Below are 24,532 nucleotides of genomic sequence, written 5' to 3'. Positions count from 1 at the left end.
GGAGAAAGCAACATCGCCTAGTTAATACGCAATTTAGTATAAAGTTTGCGACCATCTAGGTATTCGCAATGAAAAAAGGATACAAAAAGATACATTAAAGGAATACAATAGAGAGTCATTGACCAAATTACCAATGTCTCTCTGCTATTTTTCAAGCAAGGAACCCTCTATAAATCAAGATAAGAATCGATTCTAAGTTCCTTTCCAGCTTTATGTATCGCAAATGTCGATAAAGGCCGTTCGGCAGGACCTGCGGAGCGATAGATCAAAATATCATACTCAACAAAGTAGTAACTGTAGGAGATAATACAACCTACAATAAACTGCATTATTTATAATGTCGTCAACATCTGTTTGATTAAGATAAAGACTAGAAGACTAAGAGAGGCCTAAGCGTAGTACGAATACTATTACGAATCAGGCTTGAACCACCTAGAGAGCGCTAATAAGAGAAGTATATACATACCATTAAAGTATGAATTCCTGAGTTTATAAGCACCGCGACTAACCCAGCCGGTGACTTATATCGGGTTGCTCCCTATCCACATAGTATAACACCACTGTAGTAATAGGTTTGCGACATTGAGCTTCTTTTACCCTTAGCGAGTAGAATAAAAGTGTCAACTAGTTCATAGAATTTTGATAGATAGAAGAGCCAGGCGAAAAAGCCAGCCCTATTGTCCTATAGACCGCCTAAGGAGGGTTGAATAAAGGATTAGGTATACTGAAAAGGAGCAGCTAGATCTTTATTAGTATTGCAATTAATTCAACTCTTTTCTATCAAAATTAAAACGCGTAGTATATAATAGCAGAACATAAGCTTGAATAATAAGGAACAGGAAGATCGTCAGTTACCTTACCGTATATGAATTTTTTCGTCGGTAAACTTACCGCTGCTGTGGCTAACAGAGCAGGGGATGCCAGTATAGAAATTTGACTTCTTCTTTAATCGTTCTTCATAGGCCCTGGTGTGTATGAGTAGAATATGCGAGCGGAGATCAACACAAACCATGCAAGTCCGATGAGATTCCTGGGCAGCATCGAATTTCCGTCAACAGTCGTTGCTAGATATTATTAGTACTATTTAAAGGCACCGTTGTGGAAAAAGCCCAAGGGAAACAAACCTCTTTCAGTTCCTCAAAAGAGCTTGCCGAGGTCGTCGCGCAGGGAAATTCGATCGCAGCCGGGCAATTTCTCCAGCGGTCGAGATTATCAATTCCTACTGCCCCATCTTCTTTGACATATTTTTGCATCAATTCCATCATGATTCTTGAGACTGGTGCCAAGTTACTGGCTTGAATTTTGCCCTGTTGCCGGATAACACAGCAATCGATACGTGCTGCCGTGCCTCGTTAGGTAGGGTTGTCTTTGGAGGTATCAGTGAAATGAACGCACCGATTTTAACGTGCCCATTGAGATTCACGAGGATGCTAGAACAATCCAGAGATGTGTGGTAGAAGTTGTTGGCCATGAGATATGACAGCCCGTCAACTAACATACAATGAGGTATAATAAATGCGGAGGAGCCGCTTGTTGATACATCACCTCGCTTACCTGCTTGCATACGCACACAGGCATCCCCTTGAAAGGAGGATCTGGATCCTCTTAGGAGGACCGGCGATTAGTCTGAATATCATCATACCTATATCAGGCATATTTCACATTCTTCACTCGTATCTCTATCGTATCAGGACGCCCTCAGGGTATTGTCCTAACACTGAAATCCGTTTTTTAGGTAGTGTATTAATCACAAAACAGAAGAAGTTGAAAAATACTGCAAAACATACTGCGCCAAAACGCTGTCTCACAATCGCTCGGCTACAGGAATAATGTCTCATCTACTCCGGAAACTACGGATCAAAATCTATACTGCCCAGGTGGTTCTACAGAACTTCAATCGTCCTTTGGTCAATTGACAGAAGTTAAAGTTATAAAAGTTGGAAATCCTCCAGTGAGATAGAGTAAATATATATTTGAAAATGACCATTCACGTGTATTTTTGCGGCTAAAAAGTCTGTTTAGCAGCCTTGCAGGATATAGACTGAAGTCACTGAAAACAAAAGAAAAGGAAAAAGCTTTTTACCAATTCTTGGCCATTCCTTCTTTCACTTAGTCAAATAGAAAATCTCCGAACTAAAGTCTTATTACGGGACTTAAAGGTGTCTTAGGAACTCAGCTAATTGAAAAGATGCATATTAGAATCTCATCTCCATACTTTAAACTCTCGGTGGGTAGGCGGGTGATACCTCCTAGTAGCAAAGTTATAGGCTCGAGCACGATCAAACTACAGGAATGATGCAAGCACGTGGGACCTGTTTGGGCATGGGAAAATACGAACTGTGCATATGAGGGGCAACATGTCGATCTTTTCATGCAACGATGAAACAATATATTCCGTAATATATGTGATGACAAGATGGATAACTTTCCGAGAGACACACTGGGGATTATGAGAATTGTCAACAGGACACACTCCGAGGGTAATTGTGAATCCAAATTGGGACATAAAAATTCTATTAATATACGGCAGAAAAATAGTAGTGACATCTCAACAATTTTGATTCATGCGCCAAAGGTAATATTGAAAACTCTTTCTGAGACACGCTAGAGGTTTTATTTCCAAGGAAACGGAGTCAATCACGATCTTCCGCATACATGATCATTTCAGGCATGTCAGATTGAACTAAGCTTTCTGTTGTTTCTTAGTCATGATGATGAAATTTCCGTGCTTCTTCAGTCCGAGCGAGGTAGACCCTGGAGCAGTTAGCACGAAGATGATCGTTAATATTTTTCGAATATTATGTGGGGCCGGTTAGTGGTACATTTTGAACAAGTCATCTTTTCTTGCCCTACCTTGAGGACCGACCAAGGCATTTAGTCATTTCTCTCTCTAGCGAGTAGAGTGCTTGTAGTATTAATTGAAAAGACTTTGGTCGTGCTGTGATATGTGTTGTGAAAGGGACGTTAAAATAAAATGTCCAATTCATGCCAGGGGTTTAAAAGTGGTCGAGACTTCGGCCAATAAGATACGAGAATTCAAAGGTGAGCCGTCCTCAATGCACATCTCGAACAAAAGTACCAAACATCTCTTGGTGAATGCATGGCTTAGAATCTTCGTGGTGGGCTCAAGGGCGTCAACCCAGCATTGAAAGCCGTGCTAATCAGAGCGAAGCATTCATCTATTTCCACCACGACAGAATTTCTATGATGCTATTTTCCCCTTGACTGGGATACTGTACGACCAATCCGTTCCCCTGAACTGTTCCCCGTGGCTGAATACTCATAATGCGAGTTTAAGCCATCAAATTGGCTTGAAATTACGTTATACAAATTCCCAATAGAATCAAGCCAAGTGTGGGTGCCTTCCAGAGGCGTCCTCTCATTGTCTCATTCTGCCAAGACTTCTAAAGTAGTTTTAAAGTTTCATCCCCCGCCTGCCTGCAGTAAGATTCCTAGACACTGTTCGTCACCGGTTTCAGCGGCGTAATGCAGCGGCACCCAACCGGCCGCGTCAACCACGCTCGTACTGGCACCGTACCGAAGCAGCTCACGTACCATTGTGTGATGACCCCCCCGAACGGCTACGTGAAGTGCTGTGGATCCTGTTCCGTCGATCGCATTAGGATCAGCGCCCCGGTCAAGGAGTAGTCTAAACGCTGAGAGATGACCTCGTGTAATAGCGATATGCAGGGGCATCGTCCACGTCCTCGACCCTGCTCCACTGTCGGGCATAAAGTCGCGATCGCTCTTTCGTCCAAAAGGCCGAGTGGGTGTATTTGCGGGCAATTTGAAGGGAGTTCCCTGTTGCTGCCCTGCCATCAAAAGCTCCTCGGGGTAAATATAGCAGCTGTCGCACAGATTTCTGGTATGAAAGCCTGGTGAATCTGGTGAGCTATGAGATATGCATGTGCGTATTGACAACCAGTCTCTTACGTTTGCTCGGGCTGGCGGAAGGATCTGAATCCCTGTTGCAGTAACAGGGGCCAAATTGTATTCGATCCTCAAGTGGCAAACTAGTCGCTACCATGTTGAGGTCCCTATATTCGGGAGTTTGCACTAGAAACGGCTCGTTGAAGAAACACGTTTCCGTGGACAGGCCGTCGGCTCCGTTGGATGTAGGACTCGGTCCGAACGGGACTGACGAAGTCAGATCTTCTTGGCAATGGCCCACAGGAGACATGCAGCTGTGTGGGTTGGTCGATGTCGCTGGGTAATATTTCTCCGAGTGTGGCTTCGCACTCGATATGCTATAGCATTCTAGTGGTCGTGATCTGTTGGAATCTGATTTTGTATTTTCACCTATTTTTGTTAGTTGTGTGTTTAATGTCGGTGGACCAGACAATGTACGATGTTTGCGCTGTGCTAACCTGTTACGCTCTCTGCGTCTTTCGAGGGTCAAGCTATCTTGGTCCGTCATGATAGGTCGATTTGCGGGAAAGTGTCAAAGACACAGCGCACTTGAAAGCATTCGGTGGTATGGATATATATAATTCAAAGTAGCCCAAACGTACAGGAGAATGCCTTTTATATAGCCAACCTAATGTCGATGTGGCGACTAGCCGCCTGATCTGCCAGAAGGGCATCAAATTTAGGCCGGGAAGATGCGGCCTTTTTGCATAGTTACATGGTGCATATGCTAGACTCTAGCTGCGCCATATTGATCCACCCTTGTGGCTGTATAAAGGATAAGTTCATAATTTATTGGTGACCTCTCGCAATCAAGATGGGAACAGGAAAGTGTACAGTCTGGCCGTAACGGGTCACCTGTCGCTGCGGTCTTATGCGTAAACGCATTAGACTGTAGCGTCAGAGAAGGCCCGTCCGCGCTCCCTTGTAGGGAGGCAATGTGTCTGTATATTGCAATGCTGGTTTCTACATACACAGGAGGGTGGGAGGGACAAAATCAAGACCCGACTGCGTGAGAGATGACGAGCTACCACCAGAGGCAAGCAACTGACTCTTGCGAGGCAGTTGTAGGAAGAAAGAGCCCTCTGTAATGTCGGTGTAGATGTCACGTGAGGCAGTGTGGCAGCTTGAGGCAACCCCAATAAAACTCCTCCCTACAAATTTAGAAATTGATGCCTCGAGACTTGGTGAAAGTCCCGACGGATCTCACACGTCATGTCTCCAGCTGCTGACCTGTTAATTCCAGACTCGAGTCTAGATTTTACCACGTGATGCCCTATGCTCTGGAAAAAGATGAGTTTCTCACATGAGATAGGCGGAGTGTATGGCAGAATACCGAAGGACTAGACGAGAACGGTTAACTTAGATTAGGTAACTTCCCATACAAAATAGGTGGGAAGGTACATACAAATGAAACAGATTCCTCCGCCATTCTGCGTATGCTCCATTATAGGCTTTCACCGTTTCTGACAGTTTCATAAGCCTGTACCGTGTTAGTATGTTAGCTTGACACGGCGCTTTGAAATGGATTCTCGCAAATGGAGGGGGAAAAGAGGCCGCTCTGGGAGAGCATGTGCAGGGATGAAGATTGAATAATTCGTTAGCTTGATGGTCTACCGCGAGAAGCCATTCTATAAGTTTTGCTTGTGTATTCGTAGGTTTTGTATTATGTGCGACGTCAACATTATTGTGAACTTCTTGATTTTGATTGGCGTGATCATCAGTACTTGTTTCAACTGATATACAAGCCACGCTAATCATTGCGCGTTATTAGAAACTTAGGCTTCCATTGATGAGATGAATTGAAGGCGGGCATTTGAGACGCCGATATATAACCTATAGGAAATAAGCCATATTCTACGTTTGAAACCACATTATCTCTTAACGATTTAACATTTATTTTGAGCTGAGAACACAGAAGAACATCAAATTCAGAATTTGTGGCAATTTAAATAATTCCTTTCCATTCCACCATATTCCTGATACCCTCAGATTCTTCATTCAGTTGACCAATATATACTCGCAAATTTCTCTTCGCACGTGATGACCATACTCACTTCAGACATGAACACGGAGCTCGGCAACCTCAATATGGGGAAAAGCCTTCACTTCAACCTGAGCCTGAGTGATCCTTGCCTCGATAGACGCTGCGCCAAGGGCAGCGCGGGCGACAGCATCAGTGTCACAAAGTGTGACTGAGTTCACACCTGGTCTGGCACCAGCAGCGGTCACCCAGTGGACTCCTTCTGTTGGAACGCCAACAGCAAAGCGCTTTGGGTGCACACGGCCATGCGTGTCGATGAGATGGTATGGGCTTCCGGTGACATCAAGACCACCAGTCTCGTATGCATCAATCGTGTGAGCGCGGCATTGACCAGTGTTATACAGATGAGAAAGGAGCTTATCCGCAGTGTTCTGCAGTGTTGGCTCTGGCAAGCGGGCTTCGATCAATGTAGTAACCCGGATTGGCTCACCAGGAATCTCGGGCGAGTATACGAGCCAAGCCTCATCCTGGGATTTTACCTTGGGATGAGGACCCAGGACTTCCAGAACACCCGCCTCCATCAACGCAATCATTTGCTCAATGCGTTGGCGAGGAGGTCCAATAGACACATAGGCGTTGAGAGGCGTGTACCAGCGATCGAGGTGCTTCCGATGAGAAGTGGCGGTCAATCCATTGTGATCCACAATGAGTCGCAGTTCGTTTCGCAAATCACGCATCACGTCCAAAGCTGCCTTGAGTGGACCATTCAAATTTCCAAGTGCCGCCTCCTTGGCATCTTCGCGAAGGTAGTCGATCAACCACTCACGCCACTCGGTCGTGGTGTTGAAAATCCGGTCGCCCTGTGGACGCTGGATACGGTCCCAGGACCACCGCTCCTCTTTCGAAATACCGAACTCGTGAAGAACTTGCGCTTCCTCAGGACTATTTGGCTCAGCTTCCAGGAACCTGATCTGGAAGTCGGTCTGTTCCGATTCATCGCGCTTGAGCAGAGCGAGGTAATAGACGGTTTCGACTTCTTTGGAGACAAGAGGCCATATATCCTGGAGGAAGTCGGGCGCTTTTCCGGCATCGGAATGTTTGCGGAAAGCATTGATTACTTCTTCCGTGAAGACGAGGGGCATGTGGCGGCCGTATGCCCCCCTTGCCGTTATCACCACGGGAGTGGTATGGAATTCCGCGGCGGGATCCAGCAATCATCCGAGGCTCATTGCCCGATGGGTGATATTTTAAGCCGTTGGGGGTCTCTGAGAAGCTACCACCCCGGGATGTTGTCAACAACGCCATGTAGTCAAAAAAGTTGAGACCGAGACCACGTAGAAAGACGTTCTCTCTTGGACGAATAACGGAAAGATCAACATCTGCCGGGTTTGAGGGCGTGATATGATGAAGGCCATTTAACTCTGCGTAAGCATTGAGCTTCCGTTGTTCAATGTCCAGAAGTAGTGGGACGTGACCCTGCGCAAGGACGACAGCTGCCAGACCAGAAAGGGTGCGACCATTGGACAGCGTGAGCGTTTGCTGGCCATAAGACGTGTCATCTAAGCGGACAGCGAAGGCGGGATGAACCTCAATTTGCACTTGAGGTGGTGCTTGTCGCACAATCTCTTGAAAGATCCATTCCAGGTATTGTCCGTACTGAGCACGGGTTCCATAATCATCAGGCCCAAGGCCAGGGATCCTGTCGGCAGCCCAGTTGTAAAGACTTGGCCCTGGACGGATTGGGCCTGAGCAGACGATGCTGTCATCAGTGAACAGGGTCACCTGGGATGTGACGGTGTTCATCAGAACTTCATTCGGCTGCTCTGTGCGCCAGACACGACCCGCGCCTGGAGGCGATGGATCAATGATATGAACCGTCAGTCGTGCTCCTGGGGCAAGAAACTCCGGTGCTGAGGCACAAAGACGTTCCAGAGTGCTGGTTCCTCGTGGACCGGCGCCGACAATGGCAACATGGGTGCCCACGCCAGCAGGCTGAATGACGGACGGCATTTTGAGGTTGGCCGTAGGAGATATATTTGTTGAAGTAGAAGTTTTGCTCGTAGAGAGGAAAAACAAGGTTGCCAATGGCGGTGTTTAGACTGATATACCTGAGTTTTTATGGAAGAGACCCTTGAGAGGTTGCCGGTAACAATTCAGCGTAATCCAAAGCCCTTTTTATATTCTGTAAGTACAATAGTTAGTCCATCCATTGAGGTTTTCATTACGTGACATTGCCTTTACGGTCTCAGACTGAGCAACGATGCCTTCCAGGATTCACACGTGCAGCATAACGGACCAATAATGCGCAATGCGAGCGGCAGATAGGTTGTTCTGATGGTGAAACGTTGTTGAAATCTCGCCTAACCTTTGGAAAATGGACCCAACGAGGGTTGAAGAATTGAAGATTTCCATGCTTAGATTAGGATCGACACTCTTTCACCATACTTTCGAAGTGAAAGGGCCACGAAACCCGATGCCGAATCTAGCATTTCGGCCCGCACTTTGTTCGACTAGGGCAAAAGGTTGGTTCTTTCTCGCAGGAAGGCTAATATATGGGGCTACTAGACGATGACCTTGCATGCAGATAGTGACCATGCATACGAGCTATGACAGGATGCGGATCATCATTGCAAATTAAATGGCATGATGGGACGTTGAGTAATATCCGATGGTCGGAACTGGAGATGCAGCTAGCTATTCTACCAGCGTTTGGCGGCCAATTGTTTTCAAGAGCGTTGTTTGGGATATTTTCATCATCCGAACAATAAGCTACACACAAATTGATAATTCCAACCCCCTTCCGTTGAGATATTGCCTCCTAATTTCGATAGGCCAATTGATCACGTCGCTTGATTAGAGCTGAAGCGTTGATGGATGACAACAGACCTCTATAGTTCATGAGCACACAAGCATCATTAGATTTAGTTTTGACGATAGATGTAGCTAAAATAGAGTATGAGTGACGTTGATACTTAGGGGTTTGCGGTTTATATTTGTACAAATGGCACGTATTTAAATGGATGTTATATTCTCCGTATGCAATGATCAAATCAGAACCAAGCAGAAGCATGATATGAAGATTCTAAGCTACTTGTCATTTCAATATTCAAGGGACATGATAAGATCTCTCCATTCATGCCAAGTTAGAGCTCCGGGCGTTTGTATTCGTCTTTCTCAATCATGTCATTTAAGGTTTTCTCAGTCACCATCATTGCCTCGACACCGGCAGGGGTCCCACAGTAGACTGTTGCCTGCAAAACAGCCTCTCTGATTTCTATCTCTGAAAGACCGTTGTTGATAGCACCTCTGGTGTGCAAAGCTAGCTCAAGCCATGCCTTCTGAGCAATGATGATCCCAATATCTACCGAAAATCCCAATATTAGAATCTCAAGCTCTCGCTCGCAATCATTTCAGGAATTATAATGAAGTTTGACTTACTTAGAAGGCTGCGCTGCTTTCGGTCTAGCCCCGGGCGTTGCCAGACGGTACCCCATGCCCATTCCGTGATGAGCTGCTGCCCGGGCATAGTGAAGGGTGTCGCGTTTTGCAACGCCTTGTTGACATACTCATCTCCAAGGACTGCCCTCCGCACCTTGACCCCCTCTTCAAACAGTTGCTTGTGCAGCTCGTCAAACTTCGTCACGTCGGACATATTTGGAGGAATTTTGAATTATGAAAAGCGATATGAGTTGGGATGCAGGTCTCACTGGCGATTGCGATTCGCGGAAAAGTAGACCACCGTGGTTTTTCAATGTCGTTTTGGCAAAAGTTGTCTATTTGACACAAGATATATTAAAAGACAAACAAGCCGGATTTATGTGACGAATTTGTTCATCTAGTGTCCATTTGATCTGATTAGAGTTTCTCTATCTAGACTAACTTTGGGTCATCGGGCCCACTTGAGATCTTCCGTTCGCGTTGTGAAACATATGTGGAGCCGAATCACCCACTGACAGCAAGTCTGCAAGCCATGAGGGTTCCCGCGTACTTTTTCCAAGCTGAGTGGCAATTAGTCTCAGAAACATGCAGTAGTCAATTTTAGTCTGTGGGGGCTGAATCTTCATCCGCAATATCCGCTCAACCCGGTGAACATGGTTTTCTCCATACAGGAGCGACCGCACAACACCTTCACTTCATAAGACAAAGACCATTTTCCTAATTGATAGCGTTCCCCACCAATTTGAGTGGCAATACAGTGAGGTCACTGCAGCTAAATCCATTTATGTGTCATAACCAAGGTCTAGATCCAAAAGCTGTAAGTTTAGTTGTCATCCTGATTGACAAAAACGCAATGGTACTTGCACTGGAAAACATACAATGTAGGCTCGTCATCGTCATCTAGTTTACCGGTAAACAATGGGTCTCATATTTACGTAACTGCAGCCAATATCTCGTTGAGCAGGAATGCAATCCCCCGTGTGGCTGGTCTACTGCAACAATGCATCAGAGAAACAATTTGATCCATGTTCCCAGACTGTTGGGATTTCTCACAAGCTTTTTCTTGCCTCCGGGTCGGCTGAAATCTGCACGGTGTCTGCTTTATGAGAACCTTCATAGAAAGGCGCTGAAGCTTCAACCGGTTGACGGGTCGAGCACATCCTACTGTGACCTCGCTTTTCGCAGTCTGGTCGGACAGACCCACAGCTCACACAACCAACACCACACTAGAACGAGGAAAGGGGAAAAAATACATGACTTCTCGGGATGAAATTGTAGGCATTTTTCGGTGATTCAACGTTGAATCGCTCACAGATGAGGTATCAGAACAAGAAATATGAGCCTGCCTATCCTAAAAGGGTTGGTGCAGTCTAGTAAACTGTACGGCGGTGAAAAATCCTTAAGTATGGGCAGAATTCACCCCACAGAGTAGACTGTAAGTAATTTCCTTTGTATAATTAACCTCAGATTTTAAGAAGTTCTAAGTTTATAGGAGATCTATAGCTAATTAAAATCTTAGTAGCTAATATCCCCTATAGTAGTCGTACGGGTCAACCCTAAATTATTTAAAACCCTAGAAACTTTTTGATAGGGTACGACTAGGAAGCTCTACTTTTTGGTTTTAGCCCTACTTTACTATCTTAGTAATAGGTTGATATTAACGTACGACCTCTGAATATAATTACTTCCTAGTACTTTCTTACTATTTCTTAATTTTAACCCTCTACTATAGGAACTAATATCCCTACCGTTATATAGGAGCTTTTTACTCCTCTTTATACTCTACTAATTCTTATCTACTATAAGTATTAATCTGCTGTACAACTTGTAAAGGCAATGCCTAGGATCATATACCAATTCTAATAGACCAAAAAGTCCACTATATCAAAGCTCTTGCTTTGATATTCCCTAGCACCGATATATATACTAAGGTAGCGCGCGGCAACTTGTCAAAATCCTGTGACACAACTTAGCTAAATTATATATTATTTAACCTCTTCTTCCTATTCTATTTCCAGTCGTACGGCTACTTAGGTCTAAGAGACTTTTCTGATACTCTAGCATTAATTACTTACTACTTTTAGACCTAATCTAATTCTGTATTAACTATTACCTTTTAATCTTCTTCCTCTGTACTATAATAGTATTTAGTGCTAGTTTACTCCTATTTACTACTATATCTGTTGTACAACTAAAGTTATAAAAGAGTATTAGCAGACCTACTATTAATAGTATAAGACAGTGAAGTCCTACAAGTAGACATCGCCAGAACCCATGTCAACCATAACCTAACCCAACCCAACCCAACCCAAAATAGGTTTTGGGTCTAATTCTATAACCTATTGATGGGTTTTGGGTTAAGACCCTTAACCTAAAACCTATGTGGGAACCCACTGGGTCCCTATTTTAGTGTAAATAGCGCAAATATGCTAAGCTTATATAACTTCTAGAATTATAAAATTCCTACTCGTAATTTAAGGTATAAGTTTACTATCCTAAGGTATTGAATGCTTTATATTTATTAGATATTATATTATAAACTTATTATCCTAATAAATAAATTACAACTTAAGAGCTAGTAGATTATAATAATTTAATTATAAGATAGTAAATTTGATTAGTAGTAAACCTTAAAGATATTATTACTGCCCGAGCTCCAGTATATGGCAGCCAGCGAAGAAGGAACCAGATATTCGGAGTTTTTAGAATCACAGACACATACTATCTGACAGACATATCCACTCCTGTGTTACCTCGTATTGAGCCGAACTACTGAAAGAGCCATTCGAGCCAGCCAACGTCCCCTCTCTCTCCTTGCAAACATATGAGCCATACTTACTGTCATCACTTGTTGCCTTAATCTCGTCACCGTCCTTTGTGAAAGTTGAAGTTTGGCCGCAAAATGTTGCTTTCGCTCCATCAATTTCGCCATCCGAATTCCACGTGCCTTTGACATATATGAAGTCACCAGCTTTGGTAGAGACATACACTGCATTCCACTCGCTATTTTTCTCACATGTGAGACCAATTGGACACTCATCGGCAGACCAGTAAGTCTGCAGAATAGCAAAGCTTATGGTGGTAGAAGCGCTATCAGAAGCGGTGGTCGTTTTTGTGGACGTAGTTTTGGTAGTGGTGGTCTTCGGCGTAATTGTGGACACGGTCAGAGCCGGGGTCACTCCACAGACAAGGAACGTGGATTTAGCTGCATTGGTCTTCGTTGACAGAGAGACACCGTAACCCCCATCGCATGAGCAATAAGAAGATGAGCTGGTCGTCTGGATAGCGCATGAACTGGCTGAAATAGCAGTGGCCGTGGTCTTTGTAACGGTCGTTGTCATAGCGACATTTGGTGCCGTAGCTGAATCAGTCACTGTTGTGCTGTTGATGATCACAGGGTCCATGACTGTATATTGGACATTGAGCCATGATGCAGCAGCGTTGGCCTCGGAGGCCATCGCGTCATCGGAGTCTTCGATTAAACTGAGCGGCCAGGGGTCTGATTCTACGCTGCCGGGCGAGAAAGCGGCAAAACCAGTAGGCTCACAGCTCATGGTGAGAGAGGTGCAAAGGGTTACACAGGCTGTATCGGACTCTTGTGCGCAGGCATAGTCACAAATAGTGCTGACAGTAGGTGTTGCAGTTGCACTACAGGATTCAGTGCTTGAGGACTCTTCCTCTTCCTCTTCTTCGTTGCCACCTCCACCACCTTCGTGGAGACATGAACCTGAGAACACGAGAAAAAGAAAATCAGCTTCTTGCCCAGTAGAAATGATTAACCACCTTGCAAGGTTGTTGATTGAATTATTGGATTCATTGAACTTACCATCTCCGCATCCAGGACCACAACCAAGAAGACCACAGCCACCTCCACAAAAACCTATACCACACCCTCCATCACATCCAAAGAATCCACATTCTCCGCCACATCCAAACAGAGAACAATCAACAGCTCCACAGCCAGTTAGATCAGAGCCGGAACTACACCCGCCATTTGAGGGTGGATCCCCATCAGAATAGGTGAGAATGGGAATACTTGTCCCCGGGGGTGAAATTGAGGTTATTGTAGCCTCTGGGGCTACTGTAATCGCATGTGAGCTGCTACGGAATGTCACGGTGTCGGCGACGTAGGTGGTGGTAGCGGTTGACTCAACAGCAACGCCTAGTCTAGGTTAGCAATAATCACAATATTTAGTTCTCCATCACTCACAGTAGTATTCATCAACCCAAAGCCCAGCGCAATCTGATCCGACGGCCGGATTCCATTCCTATGATAAATTTGTTAGAAATTTCACAATTCAATCTCTAATAACATAGAACTTACAACAAACTGTGCTAGCGTGATGTCGTATGCGCTGGCTATTGCGGAGCACCCATCATCTGCAACCGCTTGGTAGAACTCTGTACAATCAGATACAAGACCAGACTGAACAGCGGCAGGTGTTGTGATAGATGCAGTAGTTGACGATGAGGTATCATCTGATGCAGTTGCGGTTGTCTTTGATGCGGCGTTTAGTATGGAAGTGTAATCAGTGTGGAAGAGAGGGAAGGTAGCTTCATCCGAAGGCAAAGTTAAACCAAAAGTAGGGGGAGCAATGCTCTGCGTGGGGCTCAAATAAGCATCAGTGCCAGTACTTAACACAGTGATAGGCCAGAATGGGATCTCATCAATAACGAATGGAGCGACAGCAATTGTCGTAGTCTTGGTTAATGTGCTTCCATCTGAGCTTGATGCGATGAGAGTCGTATAATCGGGCCAGGTAATAGTTTGCGGGGTATCTAGCGGGAATGGAGGTAGAATAATAGTGCAAGGAGGCTCGCAGGAGATTTCATGGGTCGCGTTGGTCCACAGATCAGGTCCGATGTAGGTATCCTCGCTTCCCCCATTGGAGCCATCGGTACCCTGGAATACATTAGTTGCCCCAGTCAAACCATCTGCCAGAAGAGATGTTAGTATCCAAAGAAGCCGAAGAAATCCGAATAAATTGAGGGTTTTGCCTACTGGTTGCAGTCCCATCAACATCCAAGCTGACAGCCCAGACCATTGTTCTGAAAGGGTTGGTGAGCACATAATCTGTAAAATATCCGTGGAATATTATCTCACTTACCCTCCAATACAGTGAGAATTGGCATAGTCCATCTTAGCCTCGAATGATACCCAGTCGTCGTAGCTGACCCATTGGTTTTCATCATATGTAACGATTTCTACGGCAGACGCTTCATCGTAGGTCTTGACGGCTCCGCGGGTATCATCCTTCAAGATTGCTTCGATCTCGGAGAATGAAAGTGTACCGGCATTGTTCGTACACTTTCCCGCAGTACCTGTGACTGCTTGTCAGGGCATGTTTTAAATGAAGATTTTCAACGTCGAAAAGAATACATACCAACTGACGAAAAGGGACATCCCGCGCTGACACAAGAAGTATCATTTATAGTGAAGCCTATGAAATTTCAAGGTTAGCAGAGAAGAACATTTCCTTGTGTATAGAACTCATTACTTCGCCCATAGAATCCCAGACCCATAGTGACCTGAGACGGTTTAATGTCATTTCGCCACAAAAGATCCATTGCCGCGATGATTTCCGTCAGGTTGGTGTGCGCGTTCACAACAGAGCCAATCCAGGGATTATCAGCATCCCAGCCACCGTCTAATAAGATAAATACACTTTAGTCTTGATCTTTGCCTTCATAGTATGATAACAGTGTGTTTTATACGTACGAAGATCGTAGGTCATCATATTAAACTGGAATATGCGAAAGAAAGTCAGTCGAGCTCATCATCCAAGATTCTGGTACGAGATAGTGTGCACTCACCCAGTCGACACTGTCTGCCATGGACACGATATCAAAATGTTGAAGATACCAGTAGCTACTAGGCAAGGTGATAGTTAACCCATATCCTTTGTTTGCACTATCAAGTGCAGACCGAAGATTCGCCAAGAAAGTGGGAAAGTTATCATAATCGGCATCTGTTCCACCGCGGTCTGAATCGACTGGATATTCCCTATACTTTTGCATTAGTCAAGAAACCTCAAAGACGGGCCGAAATACCCACCAGTCTAAATCCACGCCATCAAATCCGTATTTGTCTAAGAAATTCAACAAGGAATCAAAGAACGTGGATTGTTTAGATTTGGACGCCGCAAGGTTAGAGAACGTGCTAGCAGATGAGCCAGGGTCGTTGAAAGCCCAGCCACCGATAGAAATCCACACTTTCAAGTCAGTCTTGCGCTTTTTCAACGCAGTAACACGACTATAAAGGTCCTGTTGAGATGTCTCCATTGGGGTTATGGTGTAAAGATCAGGGTCAATATATAAGAAGGCGAAATTGAGGTGTGTATAGCCACCGATTGGAATATCTTCCGGCGGCATTGTGTCGCAGCTGCGCTCAGAGTTCCAACCTTCATAGTATGCGATGGTTCTTTTAGTGGCCGAAGTCCCGTCGCATACGGGCTCAGCCACACTGCTGTCACCACAAAAATCCGTGGTTGTTCCGCAAAAACCAAATTCACTACAGCATACATTCAAAGGGCAGTTCTCCGACTTGACATAGTCAGAGCCTGGATAAAAAGATCAAAGCCGTTAGAAGACGTTCACTACAGGTTTTCCTTCCCCAGCGGATAGAGCATACCCCATTTATCACCATAGCCTGGATACACACCAGGGTCACACTCAGCCAATTGAGAGCAAGTGCCATTGGTACTTGCCGCAACAATGCAGGTATCGGATGAACAGTAGTCTGGTCCATAGCCGCAAACGTTTGACAAATTAGAGCAACATCCTTCAGTGCATGGATTGTCTGAGTCGCATGAGATATCGTCACACAAACCAAAAATAAAAAAGAAAACCAAAAAAAAAGAAATAGAAATAAACTTATGCCGCATGGTTCCCGAGAGGATGTTTCAGCCAAACACCAAGGAATGTGAGCAGAATATCCACGGACAAAGAAAAAAAGAGTATCTGAGAGCAAGAACTCGGACATATTGAGGTGTCCTACCTTTTATACCGGAAATTCCACCTTGATTTTCGCCTGGTAGCGAATTTAGTGTCTTAAAATTGCCCGAATTTTTTTGGAATCTTCTCTTGAAGTTCGGTCAGTCGTCAACGAGCCCTGAAATATTCTAAAATTACAGCTAGCAGTGCCTAGATAGATACGGAGCTTGGACTCCACACATATGCATGGGCGGGACGCTGGGAGTTGGGCGCATGGGCTGCTTCCAAGGTTGTTCCTATCTAAATTCTTCCTCCCACTGAAGACACACTGCATATGAAATTTACTACAGGTTGATATTTTTCTTTTTTCCATCTCGCAATCTCGAGTACGACAATACAAATCTTGGTGGTGAAGACACTTTGCAACATTCTCGCCATTTCATTATCATATTTCTCTAATCCGTGCTACCTCTTGAACTTCCCACTACGGAGCGTAAGCTAGTTCAACCCTGACAGACCCGCTTCAACTTCTCACGCTAAGCATAGTACAACTCGGGCAAAACCTGAGTGTAGTGTTTTTTCCGAGCACCCATGGACTGTAACCTGGATATTTACGCCGTAGCCGGGAAAATTGAAACGCTCGAGAGCACTTGATGTCGTGATGTGGAAATGAAAGTTGTAAAGGTACTAGGGTTAGCGTATTTAGGCTCGGCAGGCTCGGAAGATGTTGTTCGCGCGGCCTCGGGGGCCATTTAGTTTAGGGTCTTGGCGTTCACACTACTACTAAGTCCACAAAATCCCTTCGGTATATACATCGGAGCTAGCGTAAAGAGATACTGTTCCTAGTGTTAATGTACTAGATGTGTTTAGAGTCTTGGCGCCCATATAAACTAATAGCAAAATTCGGGTCATTTGACCTTCAGTAGGGAAGATGCGGCTCTTAGCGTGAATTGCACATGAATTAAAAGCCTTGGCATTCGCTTCGTTTGAGACTAAGCTTTAATCTTGCTAGCGCCACAAAATCCCTGCAGTACTACCCCTCGAATTCCCTGCGACTTGTTTAAAGAGCTGTGAATTATATTTTCAGGCTATGTAAACTGGACATACATTCTACTAATGATGATGGGAAATTTTCAAATTATTGTGAAAGAATGAACGAAGTGCTATGGCAGGAATTGTTAAAGTAGTAGCTACAATGGAGAAAACATAATATCACTGCTAACAAGAGATAGCTACCATATTTGTTTCGTCTGGGCTAAACGAGGATAAAAACGAGCCTAAGGAAAGAGACTAAGGAGACTAAGGAAATGCCTTCTTGGCCTCTTTAGATTGCATTCAGGACCATAATTTAGCCTTTCTGGCTCTGGGGCCAGATATTTCTGGACCAGGGGCTCACTAGGTGGGTTTAGATCCTTCTCTAGGAACCACAATGTAAAACTCATCTTCGCTATCTAGAAAAGGAGCTATATAGTCATTTGGCTGCCCTTGCTACTGTAACCAATGTCTGTCCGCGGTCATACGTCAATCACGAAAAATTATTGAAGATATCCCCTTTAATGATACTTGACCCTAGCTAATAATCTTCCTACTACGCCAAAGCGACAAAGTGACTTTGGTAGTATCTATGGCATGTAGTGCACCTACTTCGGCGCCTAGTACTACTAGTTCACTGCAGTCGTGTTTGGGGGGGGGGAGAGTATAGCTAAGACTCATTTTGGATACAACTCTGGGCCAATCTTCGCGCGGGCCTAGTAATTTATATGAAATGTAAAAACAAAGTTATATTACCAGTCTTCATGGAAGTTAGACTGTCAGTATATGCCAGTTTCTGCCAATCGGCTAAACCAATGTTTAGAATTTGGGCATACATAGTCTTGCTCAGGTGGATTGTGAGATTTAGTCCGCGGCATATAAATCAAGTCTTTTCCGGTATGGATTGATCTCGCTTTCTTAACTCTCTTTTTTCCAAGGTTGTCGCTCATTTCGTCCTTGTTTTTGGGGTCACCCACATTATACCTGTCGTTCTTCAGGGCTTTTGGTCTCTTTCGTTAACATATTTTTTTCTCTTTGGAGCACTGAAACCGCTCATCTCTCATCAAATTTGGCCTCTCATTCGGCCTTTTTCAGAAGGGCCGTGTAAATCTTCGTATTCTCCAAGATGAAGATTCACTCACGGAAGCCCAGGAATTGGCTAATCAATTGCATTTGTTTGCTTTTCTTTCTTGGTCGATGCTATGCCTTGGATGCCTATAGTCGCTTTCGCGTCGAAGAAGGCACAGGTCCTGTTACTGCGGCTGGAACATTCGGCTATGGCGGCACTTGCTATGGCGTTGGTGAGGAAGGAGCAGACCTAGATGCCATATATACCGAGGCGATAGATATGGCACAGGTAGCTTTGGATGCCCTTAACAATTACGCTAACAGTGCTACCGTACGTGCGACCGTGCAGACATTCCTTGGAATAAAACCCGCATCAGAAACGTCCACAACAGTCCTGGCCGATCATGCCAACTATTTTACCACTGCTAAAAGTTAGTTTATTTTCCTGGTTGTCATTTCCATACGTGACCTCTATACCCCGCACAGAAATGGCTTTGTGTCTGTTCAAAATGCTCTTTGTACTTTTACCAGTTATTTGGAGGTGATAGATAGCTAACCCTCACACTATGTCAATAGATGTTCTTGAAGCGATTATTGCTTTCTCTAATGGCAAAGGACTCGAGAAACCAGGTCTTTTCTGTGACGACAGTTGGCGCTGGAAGACAAAGATGGTGTATTCACAGTCTACTGGGGAAATGACTACCACGACGGTCTCCGAGGACACAGGTGGTAAAGAGCAATGGAACTGGTGGTCTCCTTTGTACCGAAAGCATGTCGGCACAGGGGAGGGTTGTATAAATAACGGAGAGAGTGCCACATTCGGCTTCACTTGTCACGAGGAGGGGGCCCAATCAATCACAATGTGTCCAATCAGCTTTAGTTACCCCAAGCGATATACCCTGAGTGCTTATCGATCCGGCGAGAAGGTCGTCCCGGAGGGTAAAGCCTTGCAAACGTATATGTTTATTCCGGGTATTTTATTGCATGAGCTGGCTCACTTGGTTACGGAAGGTGGTAAGTCAAATCAAACTCTCTAGTCTCGAATTTTTCCGTGTGCGAGAATGATACTTCGATCTAACTTTGGCTAAATTTAACTTGAATAGATGTCTCGGATATTCCAATACGTATTGGTGGATCGGCCGCAAAGAAGGCTTATGGAGCTGTGCTCGTCGAGACGCTTGCTAAAGGACTCCCTGAATACGCCGTCCAAAATGCTGATAGCTATAATTGGTTTGCTACTGCTATTTATATTGACCAATGCGACTGGTCACGGGGCAAATGCGCCAAAAGTACGGCTACAACCTCTGTCTCTACTCGTTCAAGCAACCAAATTAGCTCCATCCTGCCTGGCTTTCGAAGCTTTAGGCGAAGACTATTCTCTCTCTTCGCTCATCAACGGACGAGGAGAGTGAGCTGATATAAACTTTGTTCCTTGACTCGGAGTCGCCTATACAGAAGGGGTTGGATGTTATGAGTTCTGCTCTCATGGGCTACTTAGATAGTAGCTGTGTAATTAAGAATAGTTAAACGCTTGACTTCAAGTTGTTATTTCTTTCTCTCCCAAGCTCTCTCTCTCCCCCCCCTCTCTCTTAGATAGATTAATCGAGATATCTTCTTCTCCGATCTCCGACTAGGCTCCTATCACTTTTGCTCTATCTATAAGTCATCATCATCAGATTCGGTAGGGAACTGATAAGATGCTATTGCCTCCTCCCTAGTCATGCCAATGTCAAGGACGACAGGGAGTGGAGGAGGCAGCGGGAAATACGCATTCTCTGATATACCTTCCTTCACCTCTAAAAACCGGACATGCCGAGATTCATATCCTAGCATACCAAAATTTTCCAAATCTTCAAGTAAATGATCCATAACCTCCCAAATTTTCCGTCCATTACGGATACGCGAGCCCCATCTCATATTCTCCTTGTAGTGTTGCTCAGCTTCTTCATCCTTGAATTTGAAAAGGTAAACTAAACGTCGAGCAGCCTGTCCACGATACTCAATCTTCCCATTCATCCATGCACGTTTTTGAGAGAGAAATCCTACCATAGGATGAGGTGGTTCCTCTGGAGAATCCCAGTCGGGCTCGGCATGCCAGTGTATCATGCCGTAACATTTTTCCAAGGATAACACAGTAGTATCATCCAAGTCCGCAGGGAAATAAACAGTCAAGATCTCATAAAGCTTTTGCGGCGGAAAAGCAGGGTTTGCCCTTACTATTTGCAGACAATCACCAATCGGCCAGATAAGGTCACGTTTCAAGAAGCGGGGTACGAGAACTTCTTCTAATTTGGAAAATAGCTCTGACGCGAGAAATATTTCTCTGGCGGCGTAGTTTTCCCACTCTATACTTCTTGGTTAGAGATTTATTTGTCGCGCCTAGTAAGGGCCGGTGCTACTTACCGATTATTAACCACTCGATGCCGCTAAGCTCGCGCGGACTACCTCGCGCAACAACCTGGCATCCATTTTGCTGAGATAGACGTTGTAAGAGACTGAAAAGTCTGCCATTTTCAGGAGTAGTATCACTGGCTACTTTCAGTGATAACAATTCAAGCAGTCTTCGTCGTGGAGAAACATGATGTAATGGTGTTTCAATTTCCCCGGCCTCCATTCGAACTGGTCAGGCAAGAAAAAAAATCGCTCTTTGGTGCTGAAGGAATAAAACAGAGCCAAGTCACGTTGACTCAACGCCAACTATTTATTATGTTTTTGGCTAGTCACTTCCGCCCCTCTCGTAATGTACAGATTACCGAGCAGGATGACCCACCCGGCTGAACCAAATATACGCGTATTATGTCAAACAAAGGGTAACGTTCCGTGACCGCGTATTAGCATGTCAGCTGTAAAAATCAAAATAATAAGAAAGTGAACAAGTTGAACATTTCACTAAATTAATAGCGTAACACGGTATGTAATGAGAACTAGGAACAACTCTTAGCTAGTATGGCAGCTCAGCGATTTGTCATATCTTCTAATTTCTCGCTAGAGGCACGTAGACTTACTAAAGTGTCCTGTGTTTTAGCTAGTTACAGTGGCGTTCCAAAAGTTTGAAACACCCAGCAGAAAAAAGGGAGGTCTGCTCCACTAAACCCTCTGTCCTAGCGAATAGCATATGGTAAAATAAGGCTCTATACCTAGTCTGGTAAGTGGTGGGCTTGATTCAGCAAGCGGTAAAAAAGGCGGTCGAAGGGGTGTTTCAAACCTTTGGAACAGGACTAGTTATACGCCGGCATAGACATCGCCATAACCCATTTTGGGTTGAACATGCCGACCCAAAACCCAACCTACTGGGTTTTGGGTTATAGGTGAGATAACCCAACCTAACCCAAAACCCAGTGGGCTATGAATAGGTAACCCATTTCAACCCATCTCAACCCATTCGTATATAAAACAGACGTCTTGGCGTTTATAAAACAGATTACTAAGTAGTATAAAATTATATCAGATACAGACGTACACTTAGTATATTAGTAATTAATTAGTTTACAACATCTTAATATTTATCGTACACTTCTATAAATTATTCGCAAGTATTTAAGTTCATATTACTCATTATATTCCGATAAACTGTTGCTACTTCACACTAACAAAGTCACCTGTAGACATCGCCATAACCCATTTTAGGTTGAACATACCGACCTAAAACCTAACCCACTGGGTTTTGGGTTATAGGGTAGATAACCCAACCCAACCCAAAACCTAGTAGGTTATGAATAGGTAACCTATTTCAACCTATCTCAACCTATTTGTATATAAAACAGACGTCTTAGCGTTTATAAAACAGATTACTAAGTAGTATAAAATTATATCAGATACAGACGTACACTTAGTGTATTAGTAATTAATTAGTTTACAATATCTTAATATTTATTATATACTTCTACAAATTATTCGTAAGTATTTAAGTTTATATTACTTATTATATTCCGATAAACTATTCCTACTTTATACTAATAAAGTTACCTGTATACTTCCCCTTAACACTAGTCTTGAAGCTTAAGAAGCTCCTTACTATCTACTATAGATATAGCGTTATCTTCGCTATAAATCTCCTCTTTACTATCCCTAAGGGTAGCTGCTGTCATCAGTAGCCTATTCTTCTTCTAGTAAAAGAAAGAGTTGCTTCTATAAGCAGTAATCTCTATACGCTTTATTTACTTAAACACCAGAACAAACCGCCGATATACGTCTCTCTGCTAGATCCGGATTATTTTAGTTGCCTAGGTAGAGTTATAACTAAAGAGAATATCTAGATCCTTAATAACCGTAAGATTTATCTACTGCTGCCGGCTAACTAGGTAAGCTAAGATCTCTAACATTAGGTAGAAATAGGTTACTGTAGGAAAAGGGTATACTATCTTACTATATTTAGCAGAGGTATATCCGGACAGGGTCTTAGGAGCCAGTATTAGATTATAATAGGTATCAGTAAGCTCTTCCTAGGTATCGTGTAATGGTTACTAAGTTGTCAGGCTAGAGACCTGTGACTAGGCAAGGATATCGGATAGTAGAGATCAGATTAGATAGTTGATATACAGACTGATTCTTGAAGAGATCAAGAATCCTGAATACTTATGGGATCTTAAATACATTAGGGTTCGGGTGGGCCTCGATATGCAGGTGACTCGAAGGGGATTCGGCTTCGGATCGGCGTCAAGTGTCTGAGGTGTTGTATACTCGGAATCCCGTGATAATTTATCCTCCCCTCTGAGTGATGACCGACCCGGGCATCAACAAAGGTAAGAATTAGATCAAACGGACTAAACTTGATGGCGTTACCTCGATCAAAGGCTCTCAGGCATGTCCTAATTCGGTGCGTTTGTACGTGGATATAAACAAAGCAATATACTCTCTTTGTTGCCTCTATAATAAAAGCTTCCTCCTGCACTCTCTTAATCCTTACTTTTCTCTTATCTTTATTTTCTTCAATCTTAATCTGTTCCTTCTCGTCCTTGATTCGTTATCCTTTCGTTATGTCGGCTACTGCTGCTGCCGCTGGTACCGCCGGCGCTCCGATCACGGTTGCAGGTCCTTCTGGAGGCACTAGGGGTGCTGCTCGTCGAGGTGGAGATCGTGCGAAAGGTAAGGGTCGTGCTGCTCCTGCTCCTGTTCCTGGGGCTGCTGTTCCTGCCTGGGGTGTTGCAAGTACGGCTGCAGCCGTATTAGGATCGTATCACCTTCTGGTCTCCTACCGCAAGATAATCTCTGTTTATCTCTCCGAGCACGAGCTCTATTTCGATACCAAAAACACAGACCAGGCCTTGTTGAGTTATGTTGAGTTTGTGGATAGGCGACGGAAGGAGTTAAATGCTAAAGCCGGTTCGCCTTCTGCTCTGCCCCCCTCGCTATCCTAATAATCTTCTGCGCTTGCAGATCAGCGATGCGGGTTTTAGCCTCTGGCAGAGCGGTATTCGATCTTTCTTCTGGGGGGTTGCGGCTGGTTATCTGTAAGATGTCGCTCCAGGTGGAGGAGCTGCTTTGACTCCGGCTGTAGTCCAAACTGCTACCAATATTCGAGCTCTGGCGGATATGTATGGTTTGCCTTGGTGAGCTTCTAGGTTCATCTCCCCTCTTCCGAGGTTCGAACGGCCTCGTTTGGTGTCGATCTTAGGCCTGTGGGCCTTTCCTTTGTTGTCTTTCTTTTTGTGACTGGTGTGATGTGTGAGGTAATCGTTGTTGAATCGGTAGTATTTCCTAGTGGTATCCCAGGGGTTTCGTTGTCTTCATAATACAGTTTTCTTTGTTTTCTTTCTTCTGAATGAATTTATTACGCCTTGTGCGTTCTTTAAGTGATCTGCAGGTTCCCATTGGTTGTATTCTGATGGCCAGCCGGTCCATTTAACGTAATAGTGTAAGGTTCTATCAAAGGTTCTTTTTTTATCTCGAATCTCTTCAATCTCCTATTCCTCTTTGTCTTCGAGTTCAGGTATTGGCATCCGCAAATCGTCTTTGTTTCGGCTGTTCCATAGCTCGAGGAGGGAGACAGAGAAAACGTTGTACAATCTTGAGTACTTCTCTGGTAATGCAATACAATACGCCTGCGCGCTAATCTTTATAAGGATACAGAAGGGTCCGATTCGTTCGGGGAGATAACTTCTTCTCTTTAGCTTTGAAGCGGATATTTCTTGTCAATAGGGATACAAGAGTTCCGACCTAAATATAGTCGGG

General features: G+C 44.4%; 7 protein-coding genes across 7 annotated transcripts; 2 read left to right on the top strand and 5 right to left on the bottom strand.

Moving 5' to 3' along the window:
- Positions 1-3,423: 3,423 nt before the first annotated feature.
- Positions 3,424-4,417, bottom strand: N7509_001447 (ankyrin repeat domain-containing protein; the record flags this gene model as incomplete). The annotated part of the gene is made up of 3 exons (XM_056626084.1): positions 3,424-3,875; positions 3,934-4,299; positions 4,348-4,417. The coding sequence occupies 3 exons, from the start codon at positions 4,415-4,417 to the stop codon at positions 3,424-3,426; spliced, it is 888 nt and encodes a 295-aa protein (XP_056491879.1).
- Positions 4,418-5,964: 1,547 nt separating this feature from the next.
- On the bottom strand, positions 5,965-7,900 carry N7509_001446 (FAD/NAD(P)-binding protein; the record flags this gene model as incomplete). The annotated part of the gene is given in 2 exon segments (XM_056626083.1): positions 5,965-7,007; positions 7,024-7,900. 2 exon segments carry the CDS (start codon positions 7,898-7,900, stop codon positions 5,965-5,967), a joined length of 1,920 nt encoding a protein of 639 aa, XP_056491878.1.
- A 1,133-nt stretch (positions 7,901-9,033) lies between these two features.
- On the bottom strand, positions 9,034-9,542 carry N7509_001445 (uncharacterized protein; the record flags this gene model as incomplete). Its single annotated transcript, XM_056626082.1, has 2 exons — positions 9,034-9,251; positions 9,329-9,542. 2 exons carry the CDS (start codon positions 9,540-9,542, stop codon positions 9,034-9,036), a joined length of 432 nt encoding a protein of 143 aa, XP_056491877.1.
- A 2,494-nt stretch (positions 9,543-12,036) lies between these two features.
- Positions 12,037-15,700, bottom strand: N7509_001444 (uncharacterized protein; the record flags this gene model as incomplete). The annotated part of the gene is made up of 11 exons (XM_056626081.1): positions 12,037-13,055; positions 13,155-13,490; positions 13,539-13,596; positions 13,653-14,263; positions 14,331-14,377; positions 14,437-14,650; positions 14,713-14,769; positions 14,827-14,976; positions 15,048-15,072; positions 15,143-15,332; positions 15,384-15,700. 11 exons carry the CDS (start codon positions 15,698-15,700, stop codon positions 12,037-12,039), a joined length of 3,024 nt encoding a protein of 1,007 aa, XP_056491876.1.
- A 2,719-nt stretch (positions 15,701-18,419) lies between these two features.
- N7509_001443 (uncharacterized protein) lies at positions 18,420-19,773 on the top strand (the record flags this gene model as incomplete). The annotated part of the gene is made up of 4 exons (XM_056626080.1): positions 18,420-18,792; positions 18,938-19,375; positions 19,465-19,650; positions 19,697-19,773. 4 exons carry the CDS (start codon positions 18,420-18,422, stop codon positions 19,771-19,773), a joined length of 1,074 nt encoding a protein of 357 aa, XP_056491875.1.
- A 244-nt stretch (positions 19,774-20,017) lies between these two features.
- N7509_001442 (uncharacterized protein) lies at positions 20,018-20,872 on the bottom strand (the record flags this gene model as incomplete). Its single annotated transcript, XM_056626079.1, has 2 exons — positions 20,018-20,706; positions 20,776-20,872. 2 exons carry the CDS (start codon positions 20,870-20,872, stop codon positions 20,018-20,020), a joined length of 786 nt encoding a protein of 261 aa, XP_056491874.1.
- Positions 20,873-23,337: 2,465 nt separating this feature from the next.
- Positions 23,338-23,718, top strand: N7509_001441 (uncharacterized protein; the record flags this gene model as incomplete). The annotated part of the gene is made up of 1 exon (XM_056626078.1): positions 23,338-23,718. The coding sequence occupies one exon, from the start codon at positions 23,338-23,340 to the stop codon at positions 23,716-23,718; it is 381 nt and encodes a 126-aa protein (XP_056491873.1).
- Positions 23,719-24,532: the final 814 nt, after the last annotated feature.

The sequence above is a fragment of the Penicillium cosmopolitanum genome, assembly GCF_028827165.1.
Source record: "Penicillium cosmopolitanum strain IBT 29677 chromosome Unknown utg000004l:1.0-4361866.0:1.0-4365735.0, whole genome shotgun sequence".
In the NCBI taxonomy this organism is placed as follows: Eukaryota; Fungi; Ascomycota; class Eurotiomycetes; order Eurotiales; family Aspergillaceae; genus Penicillium; species Penicillium cosmopolitanum.
This window is presented reverse-complemented; position numbering and strand designations above follow the sequence as displayed.